General features: G+C 41.3%; 1 protein-coding gene across 1 annotated transcript; it reads left to right on the forward strand.

The window, feature by feature from the left end:
* Window positions 1-353: 353 nt before the first annotated feature.
* On the forward strand, window positions 354-6,444 carry LOC104267740 (carbonyl reductase [NADPH] 1-like). The gene is made up of 3 exons (XM_009874867.1): window positions 354-672; window positions 4,149-4,256; window positions 6,005-6,444. Exons 1-3 carry the CDS (start codon window positions 387-389, stop codon window positions 6,439-6,441), a joined length of 831 nt encoding a protein of 276 aa, XP_009873169.1. The 5' UTR covers window positions 354-386; the 3' UTR covers window positions 6,442-6,444.
* Window positions 6,445-12,894: the final 6,450 nt, after the last annotated feature.

The raw sequence follows: 12,894 nt of genomic DNA on the forward strand, positions 1-12,894 counted from the left end.
AACCGACCCAGTTGGATATCCTCAAAAGAATTGGTATTCCTGTGAGGTGCGTAACACCGTACTTCCTTCAAAAGTTAGTTTAGTACTAAAGGTCAGTCATTGACATTCTTTCTTTTTTTCTTTTTTGTTTATTACTCAGTCACGAGTTGGACTTTCTGGAAAACGTTAACACCAAGTGTTTATTTCTCTGTGGAGAGAAATTTCATGCCACTTTAGTAAGTTAGTGTGCAGTCTGATGTTTTTACATACGGGAAAGTGGCATTCTGAATAGGATTTTAGAGATAAATACTCCATTTTCAGATAGCCGTCTTTGTCCATCTGAGTGTGAAATTTTCTTCTTTGCTGTTTGCAGTTGCTATCACTTTAGCGTACGTTCAGAGAGAACAATGTCCAGCGTGCCAGTGGCTGTGGTGACTGGGTCCAACAAAGGGATCGGATTTGCAATCGTGCGGGCTCTATGCAAGCAGTTCCCCGGGGATGTGTACCTGACAGCCCGAGACCCCAGCCGTGGCCAGGAAGCAGTGGCAAAGCTCCAGGAGGAAGGGCTGCATCCACTCTTCCATCAGTTGGATATCGATGATCTGCAGAGCATCCAAGCTCTCCGTGATTTCCTAAAGGAGAAGTATGGGGGGCTGAACGTGCTGGTTAACAATGCTGGGATTGCTTTCAAAGGTAGGAAGCAAAGCGTCTGCGACAGTCCTATGTGCTACAGAGCTCTGTGGGGAAGGATAGTAGATGCATTGAGGATTTTAGAAAGCTACTCATAGGGGATTTCCATGCCAATGACATGTTGCTTTTTTGGCTGGGCAAGCTGCCTGCCTCCTTAAGCATGAGGAGAGGGCAATGTGAAATAGCTCTTCCTCTAGCATTTGTTTGACTAACTGTGTGTGCAAAGATGCTTCCCTAGAGTATTTGCATCACATGCAGAGCATGAAAACACTTGAGGCACACAGCACACGTGAACAGAGTTAGGTTTATTTCCTCAGTGCCTGTGAGTTTCATCAGGCTCTTGGGAGCCCACCATCCGTGTAAATATCAGCCATGTTCCTCAGGGATCTGTGTTTTCTCTCTTCTGCAACCTTTGTGCTTTGTTTTGTGAATTACCTGATCAAGGATTCCAGTCAATAAAAAAGAACCGTTGGCCCTTGGTGATTTTGTTATCTTTCTCAGGTGGTTCTGTAGAACAGTTAATCTAAATCTTGCTGTGCTGAGCGAGAATTTAACCTTTCAGCTTCTAGTGGACAGGAAGGTGGGGAAAGTGAGGAAGGTACAGCAGCTGTGAGGTAGAAGAACACATTCTCCTTTTAGCTGTTTGTAGAACACAAGTTGAGAAACATGTTAGCTCCAGGTAGAGCGAATCACAAGCGTGACTACTAGTTCGTTCCCTGCCAGTACAAAGTTGCTCTTTCGATATTTTCTCTGGATTTTCTTGTTGTTTGGGGTATTTTTAATCTCTCTGTCTGATCTCAAGTTAGGGCATGTAACTGTTCAAGCACAGTATGCTGACTCATCTGCTCATGGCATGAGTTAAGGAGGTGGTATGGACCAAACCTCACCTGCTGCTGAAGATAGAGCTTCTCATGTAGTGGGAGTGCTGCAGTGGCATTCAGAAGTCCAGTCACTGTACGTTTTGCTTGGTAGTTTGCAGGAAGATTGCTTGTGTGCAGGATCAGCTTATTAGGAGGCAACTTCTAATAATTTTCATAACTAATAAATTTTAGTAATTGTCTGAACTTCAGGATGTGCTCAAGACAGAGAGATGTTAAAACTTTGGAGCAACTGTTAAAATTGATTGTATCTCTGTCTGTCCTTGTAAATTATAAAGTCTGCAGGTGCTCAGACCAGTATTTCTTCAGTTCATAATTGTGGCCTTAGCCCAACCTGCTAGTGACAGTTTGAGCTAGACTGGGCTGCAGCTACAGCGATCAAAATAGTGTATGTTTCCTGTTGCTTGACTGCAGTAGCTGTAGCTTCCATCAAGATGGATACGTAGACAGGTGAAATAAAAGCTCCTTGAATTGTTGCACCAAGATGTGCTGGAGCTCTTCTGTGAGAGCTCTTAGATTTATTATCATAGAGCCACTGTACAGATAAATAGGTAAAATAGTGTGGAGTTCCTGTTAGTTCCTATACTACATCATAGATTTATTTTTTATTCAGAAGTTGCTTCCAGGTGTTTAGCCTAGAATTTCTTCAAGCTGACAACTTAGTAAGAGTCAGCAGTACATCATAAAATTAAGAATTATGATAGAGGAGCCAGTTGTAACTTGTGTATCTAGCACAGAGACTAGAGAGTGTAACACCTGTGTAAGAACTTGCGGTGATGCTTATCTACTGTTTTGGCTTTAATGCTTCTGAGATTGGCATTTCTACCCAAGCTTGCTTCTTGCCTTGCCAGGTTTCTGCTGCCATCCCAGCATTTATGCTTTCCTTTCTTTATTGTACTACTGTATGTCACTGCTGTCTGTCAAAGATTAGATTTACCATTAAATTTAATTTACTGTTTTGTTTTTGTGCTGCATTACAAGTAGTCCAGCTAAGTACTTAGTCCAGCAGAAAACTGTTGATGTGTGAAATAACATACCCATGGGTTGCCTTCTGGAGAACAGTCTTTCTAGTAATGCTTGTTAAACCAAGGGAGTCTCTGTTTCAGATGTTACAAACAAGTATCTTGTTACACAAGTGAGTGGGTTTAGGAGGGTAGGGAAGCTTCTTTCTTGCAAGATAGGTATGGAAGCAGGAGTTTGGGGTTGTGTACGCTTTTGCTTTCTTTTCTTTTCCCACTGTCATAAAGAGTGGAACAGTTTGTGGTCTGGCTTCATGTCTCAGATCTAGATGAGAGGAGGTAATTTGAAAAACTTGGTGCCCTCAGTGCACATTGCTTAGCAGTATAAATAAGTCAGCCATTAAAGCTGCTTTTTGTGATTAAACACACAACTATGTTAAGTACTAAATGACCTGTTACAGCTTCTATTTATATAGGTCTGGTGTATGGAAACAAGTGAAGACCTGCCTAATCTGTGTAGGTAGCCTTCATCACTGCAGAGACAGAGCCTGTAGCAGAAGGAGGAATGCTGTCACTTTAACTCTTACTTCCCCCTCAAAGTGGAGGACACATAGCACATGGCTTATTGCTGAGTCAAATTGTCAGCTGATGGCACCACGTCCTACCCCACTTTTATTGGTGGCAAGCTGTCAGTTCCATCTGATGAAATCATGCCTTTGCAGTGCAGTTCTGCCTATGCTTACCTAAAGTGACTCCCTTTCCTGGCTGCTGATTCCCACTCTTCTGCCTGTGTTAGCACAGATCTGTCAGTTCAGAGGGTGATTTATGATGCAACTATCTATCAGTTTTAGGGTTGGTTGGGGGTGGTTTTGTTTGTTGTTTTCAGACTGCACCAAATCTTACCTCTGCATTCTTATATAGAAGCTTTTACAGTCTTTGTTGCAATTTGTCAGTGCTCTGACTTCATGACAATGTGAGGATCAGGATATAGAAGCAGTTGTCTGCTATGTTGTTGGATATTAGGACGGGGGGGTGGTAGTCCTACTTTTGCATCTTCAGTGGCAGCATCCTGCTTTCAGGATCTTTCCTTCTGATTTCCACTCTGTCCCTTTCCCTCTCCTATTATGTCAGAATGGTGCATTTAAGAGGGCACAGACTGAGCACTGAGTGTGAGTAAGGAGGGGCAGGTCAGCGGACAGGTTTGGGCTGCCACCCTGTGAGAGAGCAGTTTTCCTTATCTCTTGCATATAAAAGGCAGAAAGACAAATGGCCTGTGGGTTGGCAAATCACTCTGTGAAGTGATAAAACTGACTTTCCTGGGGCAAAGGTAAAGCCTTTGGCTAAGAAGACGTGAAAACGTAATTAGCTCATTATTAAATAATATTGCAGAGCTAAGTCTTTTCATTAATAAGAATGTGAGTGTTAATGGTGTTGCTTTTTTTTCTTATATGTTTTAACAGATCATATGCCTAATTATAAAAATAATTTCCTGATTATAAAACATATGAAGAAGGAACTAAGATAAACTTCTGGGGTTTGGTAGTTGAGCAACTTCCTTTCAATCAGTAGTCTGATTCTGATTTAATTTTTTTTTTTTTTTTTTCCCCACCACTCCTCTTTCACTACCACTTCTTATGAAAAGTTCACGACACAACCCCATTTGCGATCCAAGCAGAGGTTACGATGAAGACAAACTTTTTTGGAACCAAGAATATTTGCACAGAATTGTTGCCTCTTGTGAAGCCTTATGGTAAGTGTAATGTAACAAGTAGAGAAATGGGTTTATATGAATTTTGGCCCTCAGAAAATGAGAAAATCCTGTCCTGTCTCAGAAAAAAGCAAGAGGGGTGCACTTTGCTGTACAGTAGGTGGGGGAACAGATGGCCTTTCGTGACCCACAGAATGTCTCTGCTGTGTGTATTTACATCTACTTTCAAGCTGGTCACGTTCTTCTGTTACGGATTGAAGTGGAATTCTCATGGTACCCTCAAGAAGGCATGAAGAACTTACCAATGTTCTGTCCATGATATCTGCCTACATAAATTGTTGTTGCTTCAGAAGGGACCTGTTGATGATGCAACTAGGACAAGGAAGTACCTAAAAGCAGTATTTTAGCAGAGTTTGTGACATATCTGTTCTTGATACTGCTGAAGAAACCTTCTTAGTAAGATGCTGGCCTGTCTCTGTCTGGACTACAGCCTTTGCTGTATTTGCAAGTGACTAGTGATGTAGGTAAAAAATAGCACTTGTACAATAAATTACTGTGATTTGATGATGTTAGGAGGAACTGGAAGAAGAAACTTTACCAAAAAATGTTAAACAGAGTGGACCAGGGTCAAAGAAGATAGATGCATCAATAATAAAGAGCTGTTAGCAACATGCAAATAATCTGTACTTGTTGGATGATTGTCATGCACAGAATGCTCCTGTTCTCAAAACTAGGAGCACTGGAGGTGCCCTGAAATGCTGTTGACTTGAAATGACATGGATGACATGAAAGGAGAGTCTTTTGAGCCAATATCCACATCAAATCTAAGATGACTTTTTTCTTTTTAAATACAATTCTTTTCAAAACTTGTGATCACTCGGTATTTTTATGGGTATTTGGGGACATGATTGCTGCTACAAATGAAATGCTATCTATACCAACATTTAAATGCATCTATGTTTTTAAGAGCAAAGAAATCAAGAAGATCGAGAAGTTTGGAACTGTTAGTCCCTACAGAGAAAGGAAAACAGAGTAAATGAATTTGGAGGGCTGGTGAGGGAGAGAATAAACAGTGCCAAAATTGCAATTTAGCCCTCTTGTACTAAGGGTGAAGTCCAAATGTCTTGATAAAGTCATTAACAGAAAGGATTAACTTCTCTGGCTTTTAAGATCTAAATCCTCATATTCATCCCTTGAATGGCCATGAACTAACAAGAAAGAGGGAAACAGTGTAACACAATTCTGGGAAAGATGAATGAATTACTCACTCAGCTGATTCATTCCTCTGCACTAAAGTGCTGGGAGATAAACGGCTTGCTGCAGTTTTGCATGGTGGCATTTGTAAATCTTACAGGTATTCTGTAAACAAGCTGATGGCCTCACTGCATTAAGAACTAGATTGCTTTTGTTGAATTTTGTATTATTCTGGCTTATGAGGTACTTTCTTCTGGCACTTAAGCTTTTGCAGAAGTGAGAATGTTTTTGACCAGAACTTTAAGAGTAAAGTCTGTCACTATGAAGAAAGCCACTTACTACTATGAATATTCCAGGCTATTTCCTGGAAGAATACCTGAAGTTCAACAGAGGACTTTTGCAGGTTCAGGACTTAGAATTCACTAGGAACACATAACATTGAGTTAACTGTGATCTTCCAGAAACTCTGCAATATAGCTCACAGAAAATATTTTACAGGTATTCACTTAAGTAATGAGTACATAACTAGTGCAAGACCATTTCAGTGTCCAGGCTTGTTTGTGTAAAAATTATTGGTCTCTGTTCTCTTTTACCAGGTAGAGTGGTGAATGTCTCTAGTATGGTAAGTAGCTCAGCTCTGGGACGCTGCAGCCAAGAACTACAGCAGAAGTTTCGCAGCGACACAATCACTGAGGATGAATTAGTGGAACTCATGACCAAATTCGTGGAAGATACCAAGAAAGGTGTACATGAGAAAGAGGGCTGGCCAAATACCGCCTATGGAGTAACTAAAATTGGCGTCACAGTCTTGTCTAGGATTCAAGCCCGGATATTAAATGAGAAAAGAAAAGGTGACCACATCCTTCTCAATGCCTGCTGTCCTGGGTGGGTGAGAACAGACATGGCAGGTCCTCAAGCCACAAAATCGCCCGATGAAGGGGCCGAAACCCCAGTTTATTTGGCCCTTTTGCCTTCTGATGCTGATGGTCCTCATGGCCAGTTTGTTAGTAACAAAACTGTGCAACCCTGGTAAGCTCAGGTAGGTGGACTCGTGGGAGCAGTGCTGTGACTGTGGATTGGCCTGTGCCCTGGTAGGGCATTTAGCCAGAGCAATCTCATCCTGTCCACAGCAGCAGCAGGGTCCTTTATTATTATAATTAGGGTTACTGTCGTGATACTTCTCTGGAATTAAGCCTAGGCTAGGGTACACTTCCCAGCAGTCTCTGTTAGCCTGCTCACAGCACTGCAGAGCCTAAAATCTGATTTGGGGGTGTTCCAGCCTGAATGATACAGCCTAATTTGGTGCCGCCCTAATGTAGAGGTGCCTGATCTTGTTTAACTGAATTTACTCTTAATTAAATCATTGCCAGACCTTCTTCCGCTCACCCGTGACAGATGTCTGACATGGAGTTGGGAAGAGGAAGCACATGCCTTATGCTTTCTCAGCACAATAGATCTTGCTAGGGACCATAGTTGCTTCTTGAGGGTAGGGTTTCTTAAAGGGGGAGAAGGTTGTTCTGAGATCTGCAGTTTGGGAAGGGCTGGCTAATAAGGCTGGCTAATAAGACTAGAACAGAATTACTGCTGTATAGAGATTCCTTTCTATTGATACAAAATTTAATTTTGTGAAAATAAAAGTAGCAGTGACATGCTGTTAATTGAACTTAAATCAGTTGGCTTTATTATTCTGTATGTCAATAAATGATTACTTACTGATTTGTATTCATCCAGCTGGCTTATTCTGATACTAAAAATGTATAATGTTTGAAAATACACATTTTCTGCAGCTGGGTTTGTAGCTGGAATGTGCAATGTTTTGACTATATAAAGAGAAAATAAACTGCAAAACTGATGTAGCAAACTTCCTCAGGTCTTCCAGTTCATTTACTGCACAGCCAGAAGTTTTCTTATTAAAAACCTGCATGAAGTCCTCTCCCGGTAGTAGAGAAAATGAACTGTAAATGTTACAACACTGTTACAGGATTGAAATACATAATTAGCATGGTCACCAAAACGGGTCATCTGAACAAAATCACAAGTAGAGGAAGCAGTGACATGGATAGCACTAAATTTGTTTTCTTATTTTACATGTGGGTTGTTGCATTTCAAATGCTTACTCTTGAAAGGCTGCCACAACATTTCAAGTTACAGAGGTGGAGCCATGTGGCAGCAAGAAGCAGCCTGAGGGTAGGGCAGGGCACCTGGGGCAGCCCAGGGCTGTGGGGCAACTGTCTGCTGGGGTCGGAGTGAGGTGGGGTTTGGTCACCCCCAGGCTACCACCATTCAGCTCTTTCTCCACCCTGCCAGCCAGCCCAAAAGCCATGGTGGGGACTCGGGAGCCCTGCCCCATCTTCCCTGCAGGGCAGGGTGGGGACTGCACTGCTTTTGGTGGGAGGGAGGCTGCAACCCTCTTCCTCTTGCTGTGACTAGAAACAATTGCCTATGAACCTGTCATTAGTAATGAGGAATCAGCAGTGGCCGTGTTAATTGTTAATCAGGAGTCAGCAGGACAATGCCCAAGTGGCTCAGCTGGCTGGGTTTTGCATTGGCTTCCCTGGAGTACAGTTTGTGTTCTGGGAAGCTTTAGATCAAACGGTGTTGGACATAAATAATACGTGTGGGTTTGGTAATTGCTTATCAGCACAGAACAAAGGTGTGATTATTAGTTGGTTTCTTAAGGATACAGTAGCTATTGTTTTTATGAAGATGGAGCTATTGCCCAATGAGTCATGCCCCAGAGCTCATCGAAGAGCAGGATCAGTGTTGCCCCAGTTCTTATATTAATATATTCTCAGCAAAGAAGAAATATCTCAAGGCTTTAGTTTAAGGGCAACGGATCAGTTAAAAAATCCCTGTGCAAAGTTTTTAATGCATTTTCTTTACTACCAACAGACTGCCTACAGTCTGATAGCTCCAAAAGCCATCCAGTTAATACAGTACCTCAACTGTCATTTTGATGTGCAACGGGCAGAACCATGGTTTGTACATGCTCTTCTCACTGTGTTAATAGTACCTCAGCAAAATAAAACAAGGCTCCTCTGATTTAGTAATAATTCCTGCACAAATTTAAGAGATGTAATCCAGCGGTGAAGAATCATACCTAGTTCTTCATACTTGAAGTGTTGCTTGAGTCATTACCTTTCCAAAGTTGCATGTACAAGTTTTCCAAACGAAACCTTGATGCAGCTTTCCTATGGTTTGTGCAAAGACCAGATTGTAACAGTCCTAAGCATGTTTGCCATAGCAAATATACAAATTAATTCATATACAAATATACAAATTAATTCTGAAGTATCTCCTGTGTTCTACAATACTCTTTTCTAAGTCTAACTCAGGTTTTCTTTGTTTGATATTTAATGTTTTATATCCTCTCTTTATATTCAAGCCAAACAAATGATAAGTTTGAAAGTTTTGCAAAAGATGTATTTCAAATTCTTGTATTAAGCCCTTTCACAGCACTTGTTCTCTGTTAAACCTCCTGACCCTGTTTCAAGGTAAGGAAACAAAATGGAAGATGATGGCTAAGTAGTCATCTTCAGAGATGTCATTTTTCATAAAATTTATTATAACAAAGACAGTTTCTTCTGATATGAGCAGAAAGAAGAATAGAGGAGAGACATTTTCACAGCCTTCGCAGCTGTAGTGTGGTACTCAAGGAAGTGACAATCAGCTTTGTGGATAGATAGAATCTCAGCTGTAGGAGGTGGAAAAAGAGGCAGAAAATATTGGCTGATCATAGAACTGGTCAGAGTCAGGAACGAGCTTCTGCAGGAGAAGCACATCCCCCTGTGGCAGTGGAAGGAGGACCGTGTCCTGGGAAGAATCCTGGGCAGGCTGCCGGGGGAGGGCTGTTCACTGAGAGCACAATTCAAAGGACAGGCTGTACAGTGTGTGTGGCAGCCTGGATCTTTGGACAGGGCTTGCATTGTTCAACTAAAATTTCCTTTTTTTTTTTTTCCCCCTTTTCCCATGTGTCTAAAGTATTTTGTAGCTTTCAGATTCTGGCATGCTCGATGAGTGGTTATTGTATAAAGTTTAAAGGTTAGGAAAGAGATGAAATAATGATCTGTTCTCCTGTATAGAACTACACATGATTTACTGATTTTATTTTTACGGTGTGTCACTGCCATTTTGTACTTTGGAATTTATTAGATAAAGAAAGTGCCTGGCAATGCAGCAGCTGCTGTGACATGGGACAGGAAAAGAACTGAATTCACAATTGTGAGAGCTCAGTGGAGGCAGTTTCTTGGGGATGCTGTAGCTTGTGAAGGGTATGGTCAGGCAGCAGTGGCAAAAACTTTGAGGGTGGAAGCTGTACTTGCTGCCTCATCAGCTGGATATAAACCATGATGGGGCCTCTGGGGCTTTCCGAAGGAGAAGCTACAAACATCCCAGCGTCCTGGTCAACAACACAGCCATCATTTTCAAAGGCTGTAGCAGGCTGGTAGTTGGGCAGAGCGTTGCTCTGGAAAGCCAGTGGTCTGAAGGTATGGGGGCAATCAGTAAGGAGACTGGTCTGCTCTAAGATTTTATGAATCTAAAGGGCATTACAACCAGATAATTTGTGTCTGGATCCCCTGCAACGCTAATGACTCTAAGCGTGGGCTAGACTTTTGATTCTGTGGTGGTTCCACTGCTGTGTAGTGCAGTGCATTTGGTGTTCAAAACTCCACCATAGACATGCCTGGAGAGTTTGAGGTCAGTTTAACTAAAAAGATGGAGAGAATATACCTAGCTTAGCATGTTGTTTCCTTACATTTTCCACTTAAGTGTTTTCCTGTATAAATAATGAAGATGACAAAACCTCTGAGAATGTATTTATGTCAATAGATAGTTTTAACTGAACCCGCCTTTTATGGTAGTGTGATCTAACGTGTTGGCAGTGTGCCATTTCTCCCAGCCTAAGAACATGTCAAGAAAATTTAGATTATATATGCTGCTCAGTATTACTTAAAACACTTAAATGCTGAATATAATTGAAGCTCCAGCCTCATGTTAGTATAGGAATATTTTTAGCTTTTTAATCTCCAATAATGAAAAAAAGAAACAATAAAGATGTTCTACAGTGGAAATTCTTCGATATTCATTTTTGTTCTGCAAAGACTTAATTCTGGAGGTGACAATAAGGGATGGGAGTTTGAATTACCTACAGATGTCTTCACGAGGTGAGCTGTTCGTAGCATTTACATCTGAATGAACAATTCCCAACTTCACATTTCCCAGTTTGGATTGTTTTCTTGTCTTTGGACCCTGCTCGCTGATCTAAAGTTGAGGTGCCTCAGCCCTCCTAAAATCCTATCCTGTCTCTCTTCTCCTGCATGCTCAGACACCTTGATCTGATGGGCATTGTCTCTTTTGTTTTACTGGAGCTATGTAGTGTTTAGAGGGCATCGAGCAGTAGTGGCTTTGGTGGTGTTTTATTTGTGAATGTGTTAGTTTGGTCTCTGCTATGGAGATAAAATACTGAAAGCAAGCGACTTCTTAAACTTCCCTCAGTAAATAATGTAAGCGGACTATAGTTTCATGGTAGAAATGTCACATTTTAAAGTGCAAGGGATATTTCTAAACAAAAAAGAAAAAAAAAATCTTGACAGGTGATATACGATCAGAGTAGACATTTCCAGTATGAACCAAACAGATTTATGTCAACATCATGCGAAAGTTAGTGTGTTCATTAGGTCGAAATGCAGCTGGCTGTCTCCAGAGGTGATTACATCAGAAATCTATCACTTGATCCAATCTCAAGAGCCAGGATTTAGCGTGGGCAGTGCTGCCATGGTGCGTATAACAAAGTGATTTATGGTCCTCTCCTTTAAAAAAGTCCTGAATGGTTGGTGTGGTAGACATGCTTTGCATTAGTATAACCTCTGATAGAGAAAACAGTCCTGAGAGTTATTTTTAAAATTATTTCCCAACCAGCCTATTTGTAAGTACCAGGAAGTGGATCGGCCTGGATGTTGGTTGGGTTTGGTGCATGTTCTGATCAGAGCTTCCCAGCAGGCTGAGCATTCCCGTGGCCTCTCCGTCAGGAGATGAACTGGTGCCTACAGGATCAGCAGGATCCCAGGAGGATCTCTCTCCTCCACCTGCCTGCTCAGTTCTTTGAAATTTTGGAAGGCCTCTGTCTCATAGTAGAAATGGCAAATTGGTTGAAAAGTTAGGCGGAAATCAGAATGAAATTAGTGTAGTTGAACACCCACATACAATTGGTGCTAGGAGGAGAAATTTGCGAGAAAAGGAACCTCTAAAAAGATAGCAAGCCCTCAGAAAATATTTTTTAAATTTCCCAAGTAACGTGCTGCATTTTAGGTCATAAATGTCATATGTTAAGGACAACATCAGAAATATGAGTTCTTTGCTCTGTTGAGCATGTATTCAGAAGAGCTTATCTTCATTTCCAAAACCTACACTATGCTGCCTTGGGAGGTTACAGACCCCTAAAATTTAGAAATTGAGACTTAAATTGATGGCATTGCAGTTTGGAAAGATAAGCTATGCTGATGCCCGTGGTACTGAATACACCTACTGCCCTGTATGCCTAAGGAAAAATTTATGTTCAAATCATCAAGTCGGTTTACTGTATTAGGAGAGTGCCCCATCTGAATTTGGAACCCTGTTTACTATATATTCTAATACCACCTTATTATCTTTTTAAATGATGTCAGATCTGTGATAAAGCTGCAAATCACTGCAAAACCTTTGATTACTTTGTCACACGACTTTCCCACAGAGGTTACACATTTCTCTAAGGTCATCCAGCCTTTCAGGCATCCATGCTGACCTCAGCACTGTGGCCGGCTGCTGACTTCCGAAGTGGACAGAATGTGCAAGAGCCACTTGGGCTTTCATTTGCTAGAACAACATCACAACATGCCAGATGATATTCCTAAAGTCTAGCTAGGAGGGGGAAAAGCATGTGACCTCAAGAAAATAGAAGAGTGTATTAACGTAAAATTTAACGGGGAACATTGCTGAGACAGTACCATCAAAACTTTAACAGTTTCTATTCTTGTATCTTGAATAATTTAATGGGTGAAATTTCCTTGGATTTTTTTTTGTCTACTTTGAACTAGCAGGATTACGTTCTGGTTGCACGTTTGAAAAAAGAAAAAGCTGAGGTTAAATAATAATTTTCCACAGTATAGAAATCCTTGTCTGATACAATCATGTATTTTACTCTCCATTAATATTTTGCTATATTTTTTTTTGCTGTAAGCGTATTAAAAATATAGCACAATAACTTTGTTTCAAGCCTTTTTGTAAAGGACAGAGGCTTCCTCTGCTGACCTTGAGCCTACTGTAAATGCAACAACCGAATCCCCGTGAAAGCTGCATCTTGCAAAATCTGTCAAAAGTCCTTCTTGCCTAAAACCAGCTGGAACAGAAGCAAAACTGACAAACGTGCCTTTACTCGTTTCAGCGTCAGGGAGATGCTGGAGCTTGCCCTGCCCGGGGGTGCAGGTAACAGCCCCCGGCACCCGCGTAC

Source organism: Apaloderma vittatum, unplaced genomic scaffold (genome assembly GCF_000703405.1).
Source record: "Apaloderma vittatum isolate BGI_N311 unplaced genomic scaffold, ASM70340v1 scaffold27138, whole genome shotgun sequence".
Lineage (NCBI taxonomy): Eukaryota > Metazoa > Chordata > Aves > Trogoniformes > Trogonidae > Apaloderma > Apaloderma vittatum.